General features: G+C 48.0%; 1 protein-coding gene across 1 annotated transcript in view; it reads left to right on the top strand.

The window, feature by feature from the left end:
* Window positions 1-517: 517 nt before the first annotated feature.
* The window catches only part of LOC139580410 (suppressor of cytokine signaling 3-like), a 7,774-nt gene continuing 1,161 nt past the window's right edge, over window positions 518-7,130 (top strand). The window contains exons 1-3 of the mRNA XM_071409058.1: window positions 518-865; window positions 4,286-4,699; window positions 4,952-7,130. The exon at window positions 4,952-7,130 is cut by the window's right edge and continues 1,161 nt beyond it. Of these exons, the coding sequence (XP_071265159.1) occupies window positions 4,604-4,699; window positions 4,952-5,527 (672 nt within the window). The 5' untranslated portion in view covers window positions 518-865; window positions 4,286-4,603 and the 3' untranslated portion in view covers window positions 5,528-7,130. The remainder of the gene's footprint in view (window positions 866-4,285; window positions 4,700-4,951) is intronic.

Genomic DNA, 7,130 nt, shown 5'->3' on the forward strand with positions numbered 1-7,130 from the left:
CCCTAAATTGGGTCCCTTGTCTAAATTCTAGCCTAGGCCTACTGTAGGCAAGTAAGCATGAGTCTAAATTGTGTAACACTGTTTATCAGTGCGGTCAGCAGTAGGCTAGTAGTTAAAAGTTTTGGGCCAGTAAATGAAAGGTTGCTGGTTCGTATTCTCGAGACAACTAGGTGAAAATCTGTCTATGTGCCTTTGAGCAAGCACTTAACCCTAGTTGCTCTGGATAAGTGTGTCTGCTAAATGACGTGAATGTAAAGTACAATGTAGGCTAGTTGTCAGTCAGGAATTATGGGTTTCCTCAAGGGTAAATAAACATCTTCAACTGTTTCATCTTGTCAGGGCGGAGTGGAGGGAAAGGGAGGACTCACCAGCTAATACGGGAATCGCCCCGTAAAAGAAGGTCACACACTGATTATTCTTTTGTGTGTGTGTGTGTGTGCGTGCGTGCGTGCGTGTGTGTGTGTGTGTGTGTGTTATTACTGGAAGAACTTCGGAGCCGAGGAGGTGGAGCCTTACGAATATCAGCTCTATAGACTACTCGTTGGTCGCTGTAACACAACTACCTCCGTTTGCTGGATAGAGAAAGAATGAGAGAGTATTGTTTATTATCTATTTCACTTGCTTTGGTAATATAAACATGTTTCCCATGCCAATAAAGCCCTTTGAATTGAATTGAGAGAGAATAAGAATAGAAGGGGGAGGACCCCGACGTCTTTACCGACAATAGCCTACGGACCCGTTCCTCTGTCGGTTAGAAGAGACAGGAGTTAATGACCAAGTTTATAAATGATTTAACTCGGGGACTTTGGATATTTTCTCCCCCCGGAGATGAACGCTGGAGCCCGAGACAGGAACCATCTCCAAGGTAAATAAACAGGCTCCATACCCGGCGCTTTGACCGTTACTCTGTGGTGCGTAAAATAGCATAGTGCATGTGTGCATTGGGCAATTGGGCAAAACGTTATCATAATGGGGATATGGTGAGCTTTTTGGGCTCGAGCAATTGCCTCTCTAAAACATCCTAGGGAGCCAGCACTACTACGAACAGCAGGCTGTAATGGCGCAATGCAGAACAGTACTCCTATGTGGGACACACGCTAGGCTATATAGCCTACTCATTCTCCTTATTTCAGATAGCATTGTCTATTTCTGCGTTTTCGTTGTAAGTCATGTTTCTATTCTGTGGCTGGAAGAGTCTCCAGCTTGGCTCAGGCGGAGGACGTGTTTCGCAGATGCATAGCGGGCAGTTATGGCGCCGCTTCGAGTAACAACAAGAGGCGGTCCTGGAGAATGAAGATCCATCCATTATTGTGCCGGGCACGTTCCGTCTCGCTCCAAATGCAACGACCAGTAGCACAGTGAGACCGCCAGACCAGACCCATCCGGGGTAGCCTATTTACTGTGAAACCGGAGAACCATAGCCGCTCTGCTGGCGCGAGCAGGCTGCATGGGAATGAGGTTGTTTATTCAGAATGGACCGGGACTCATTCATAAAACTCGGTTTACTGAGAATCCCCCCGGCGGGGGGGGGGGGGGGGGGCAATCGATGGCAATTGAATCGTCTGACTGTATACTGGAGATAGAGATAACACATGTTTAATACAGCCTATGATGTACACTGAACAAAATATAAACGCAACATGTTGGTCCCATGTTTATTTAACTAGGCAAGTCAGTTAAGAAAAAAATCTTATTTACAACGATGGCCTAGGAACAGTAGGTTACCTGCCATGTTCAGGGGTAGAAGGACATATTTTTACCTTGTCAGCTCGGGGATTCGATCTAGCAGTCTTTCGGTAACTGGCCCAACGTTCTAACCACTCGGCTACCTGCCGCCCCAAATGTTTCTTCAGTTGAAAAAAAAACTATCCCAGAAATTTTCTAAACACACAAAAAACGTATTTCTCTAAGTGTTTACGCACAAATGTGTTTACATCCCTGTTAGTGGGCATTTCTACTTTGTCAAGATAATCCATCCACCTGACTGGTGTGGCATATCAACAGCATGATCATTACACAGGTGCATCTTGTGCTAGCGACAATAAAAGGCCGCTTTAAAATGTGCAGTTTTGTCACACAACACAACACCGCAAATGTCTCAAGTTTTGAGGGAGTGTGCAATTGGCATGCTGACTGCAGAAATGTCCACCAGAGCTGTTGCCAAAGTATGTAATGTTCATTTCTTTACCATAAGCTGCCTCCAACGTCTTCGTTTTAGAGAATTTAGCAGAACGTCCAACCGGCCTAACAACGGGCAGACCACTTTTTTTTTTAAATAAGGTTTTTCTGTTTTTTATTTGTAATACATTTTCAATTTTTTTTCTAAAGACCTACTTTTGCTTTGTCATTGTGGGGTATTGTGTGTAGATTGATGAGGAAAAACAATAATTGAATCAATTTTAGAATAAGGCTGTAACGTAACAAAATGTGGAAAAAGTGAGGGTTCTGAATACTTTCAGAATGCACTGTGTGTATATACACACTGAACAAAATATAAACGCAACATTCAACAATTTCAAAGATTTTACTGAGTTACAGTTCATATAAGATAACCAGTCAATTTAATACATGAATTAAGCCTTAATCTTTGGATGGCATAGGCCCACTCACTTGGCAGCCAGGCCCACTCACTTGGCAGCCAGGCCCACTCACTCGGGAGCCAGGCACAACCAATAAGAAAAAAATAATCTCTAAAAAAGGGTTTTATTACAGATATAAGTATTCAGACCCTTTGCTATGAGTCTCAAAATTGTGCTCAGGTTCATCCTGTTTCATTGATCATCCTTGAGATTTTTCTATAACTTGATTGGAGTCCACCTGTGGTAAATTAAATTGATTGGACAGGCACACACCTGTCTATATATGGTCCCACATTTGACAGTGCATGTCGGTGCATTTCAGAGCAAAAACCAAGCCATGAGGTCGAAGGAATTGTCCGTAGAGCTCCGAGACAGGATTGTGTCGAGGCACAGATCTGGGGAAGGGTACCAAAAAAATGTCTGCAGCATTGAATGTCCCCAAGAACACAGTGGCCTCCATCATTCTTAAATGGAAGAATTTTGGAACCACCAAGACACTTTCTAGAGCTGGCCGCCCGGCCAAACTGAGCAATCGGGGGAGAAGAGCCTTGGTCAGGGAGATGACCAAGAACCCGATGGTCACTCTGACAGAGCTCAATAGTTTCTCTGTGGAGATGGTTGTCCTTCTGGAAGGTTATCCCATCTCTGCATCACTCCACCAATCAGGCCTTTATGGTAGAGTGGCCAGACGGAAGTAACTCCTATGTAAAAGGCACATGACAGCCGGCTTGAAGTTCGCCAAAAGGACTCTAAGAACATGAGAAACAAGATGAAAGCAAGATTGAACTCTTTGGCCTGAATGCCAAGCGCCACGTCTGGAGGAAACCTGGCACCATCCCTACGGTGAAGCATGGTGGTGGCAACATCATGCTGTGAGGATGTTTTTCAGCGGTAGGGACTGGGAGACTAGTCAGGATTGAGGGAAAGATGAACAGAGCAAAGTACAGTGAGATCCTTGATGAAAACCTGCTCCAGAGCACTCAGGACCTCAGACTGGGGCGAAGGTTCAACTTCCAACAGGACAACGACCCTAAGCACACAGCCAAGACAACGCAGGAGTGGCTTCGGGACAAGTCTCTGAATGTCCTTGAGTGGCCCAGCCAGAGCCCGGACTTGAACCCGATCGAACATCTCTGGAGAGACCTGGAAATAGCTGTGCAGCGACTATCCCCATCCAACCTGACAGAGCTTGAGATAATCTGCAGAGAAGAATGTGATACTCCCCAAATACAGGTGTGCCAAGCTTGTGGCGTCATACCCAAGAAGACTCGCGGCTGTAATAGCTGCCAATGGTGCTTCAACAAAGTACTGAGTAAAGGGTCTGAATACTTCTGTAAATGTGATGTTTCAGTTTCTAAAAACCTGTTTTAGCTTTGTCATTATGGGGTATTGTGATGTTATTATGGGGTATTATGGGGTACTTATGGGGTACTGTGATGTCATTATGGGGTATTGTGATGTCATTATGGGGTATTGTGATGTCATTATGGGGTATTGTGTGTAGATTGATGAGAGGGGGAAAAACTATTTAATCAATTTTAGAATAAGGCTGTAACTTAACAAAATGTGGAAAAAGTCAAGGTGTCTGACTACTTTCCGAAGGCACTGTGTGTGTGTATATGTGTGTTTATAAATAAATAAAAACACGGTTTGTTATGAATTAAGTTTTTCAATAGAGATAACTCTCACTCTCTCTCTCCCTGCAGCTGTCTGCAGTGGGTGGTCTCTCTGAGGTCCTCTCTGGACTGCTCCTCAGTGTCTTCACTCTGGGAATCACGTCCACTACCCTACTCCTCCCCTCCCTCACGTCCTCTCCCCTCCTCCCCCCACACGTCCTCATCCTCCCTCCTCCCCTCCTCCCTCACGTCCTCTCCCTTTCTCCTCTCCACTTCCATCACAACTCACCTCCTCCCCTTGTACCTCCTCCCCCTCCCTGCTCTGGACCCCCCACCCCTCGGTCAGCAAGCCGAGCAGGGGGGGTCAGGGCGCCATGGTAACCCATAGCAGGCACGACCCCCCCAGCCATGAGCAGCGTTACCCACCCAGAGGCCAGAGGTCAGGGGTCAGACGTGCACCCCCTGCGCTACAAACCCTTCAGCTCGCACGCACACTACCAACAGGCCAGTTCAACTCTGTCAACATGTGGCAGCTCCACATGTACTATATGCAAACTAGCTAGCCTCTTACTAAATGCTAACTCATCATCATCATTATTCCTCTTAGTCTCAGATGGTTTGTCTAATTGTTATCATTACAGCATCATATATTATAGTTCCTCTGCCAGGTGCTGTGTGTATAGTATATTTGATGTACCTACTTTGCATAAATGAAACAATTGTTTTATTAAAACCTATTATTTCCCCCTGTTCCAGGTGCTGTGTGCGGTGCGTAAGCTACAGGAGAGTGGGTTCTACTGGGGTGCAGTGGGGGGTCGTGAGGCCAGCGCTCTGCTCCGCTCCCAGCCCCCCGGGACCTTCCTGGTCCGAGACTCCTCCGACCACCACTACTTCTTCACACTGTCGGTCCAGACGGCTCGCGGGACCAAGAACCTCCGGATCCACAGCCAGGGGGGAAGCTTTTACCTGCAGCCTGACCCCCACTGCACGCACACGCCCCCGCGTTTCGACTGTGTGCTCAAACTGATTGGACACTACATGGGGAAGGAGGGAGGTGGAGGAGGAGATGGGGAGGCCGGGGTAAGGACAGGGGGAGGCATGGCTGCGACTGCAGGGGAGACTGTGGGGACAGGGAGTTTGTATCTGATCCACTCTGGGGGAGAGAAGGTTCCGTTAGAACTGCGTCGACCCCTCCCCTCCTCCCTGTCCTCCCTCCAGCACCTGTGTAGAAGGACCCTGAACGGACACCTGGGGGGCCCGGATCCCCCCGACACACACCAGCTCCCTCACACTCTAAGAGACTTCTTGGCGGAGTACGATGCTCCCATCTAACACACACACACACACACACACACACACACACACACACACACACACACACACACACACACACACACACACACACACACACACACACACACACACACACACACACACACACACACACACACACACACACACACACACACAGTCCAGTTGGGGGGTTTCCCCGTCTAACGGTTGAGGATAGGATTTGGAGAGGGTAAGCTGATCCTAGATCGATGCCACTGCTTTCCTATCAAGTGGAGCCTCATATAGGTAGCCATGGATACACCTCTCCTGGAGAGACTGTCAATGGGAGTCAGGAAAACCCTGGGGGTCAAAGGTTATTGCCCTGTTAGCCAAGTTAGTCGTTCTCCCAGCGGAAGCTGTGATTGGGTAGTCAAAAAGATTAAAGTGACACAGACAGTGAACGTGCACACACGCAAGCCAACACACACACGCAAGCAAACACACCCTTTAGCAGTATCTTTAGGAGTGTTGTCAGAAGGTTTCCTGTGGGTTTGTTGTGCTGCTGGGGCTGAGGAACAGCTCTTTCTATTGATTAGCAGAAGCTTACCTCTCCTCTTTCTCCTGTCTGACATGTAAAATGGGCTGACTGGATTGAGAGTGAGAGAGAGAGGGAGATAGAGAGAGGGATGGAAGTATAATGAGAGAAAAGGAGAGAGGGTGGGGAGTATGGCAGTGAATGTCAAACCAGGGGCCCATAGCAGAGTGAATGTGTTTGTGTGCATGGTGTCGTACACATTTCCACTGCTGCATGCCAACTAGCATGGCCTCATAGGAAGGTGTGAGGGATCATGGCTGACAACAGCCTCTAGCCTCACACACATAGACACACACACACACACACACAGGCTGAAGACAGCCACTAGCCTCACACACATAGACACACACAGATAGACACACACAGCTTTGGAAGCTCTTCTGTTAGAATGTGATGGAGGTGCCCCTGTCTCTCCCTCTTGTCTTTATCCCCCCCCACACCACATATCTCTCTGAGAACAGGAGTTGTGACAGTGAGTCTGAGCAGACCACTGTTAGTAGGACAAAAGCCCTGGCAGAAAACCAAAGCTAACAGTGGATCTTATTATAGTCCCAGGGGGCAGGCAGGCAGGCAGGCAGGCAGGCAGGCAGGCAGGCAGGCAGGCAGGCAGGCAGGCAGGCAGACAGACAGACAGACAGACAGACAGACAGACAGACAGACAGACAGACAGACAGACAGACAGACAGACAGACAGACAGACAGACAGACAGACAGACAGACAGACAGACAGACAGACAGACAGACAGAACAATGTGTGTCCCAAATAGCACCCTATTCCTTTTATAGTGCATTACTTTGGGACCCTGTGGACTCTTGTCAAACGTAGTTCACTATAGGAAATAGGTTCCCATTTGAGACACAGGCAGAAACAACTACAACTGAAGCAGAACATAGTCAGAAGTCGAGTGGGAGAGGTTAGGAAAGGGTGAGGAAGACAAGTAGGGGTGAGGCTGGGGGAGAGGGGGAGAGGTTAGGAAAGGGTGAGGAAGACAAGTAGGGGTGAGGCTGGGGGAGAGGTTAGGAAAGGGTGAGGAAAGAGTGAGGAAGACAAGTAGGGGTGAGGCTGGG

This window comes from Salvelinus alpinus, chromosome 7, assembly GCF_045679555.1.
Source record: "Salvelinus alpinus chromosome 7, SLU_Salpinus.1, whole genome shotgun sequence".
Lineage (NCBI taxonomy): Eukaryota > Metazoa > Chordata > Actinopteri > Salmoniformes > Salmonidae > Salvelinus > Salvelinus alpinus.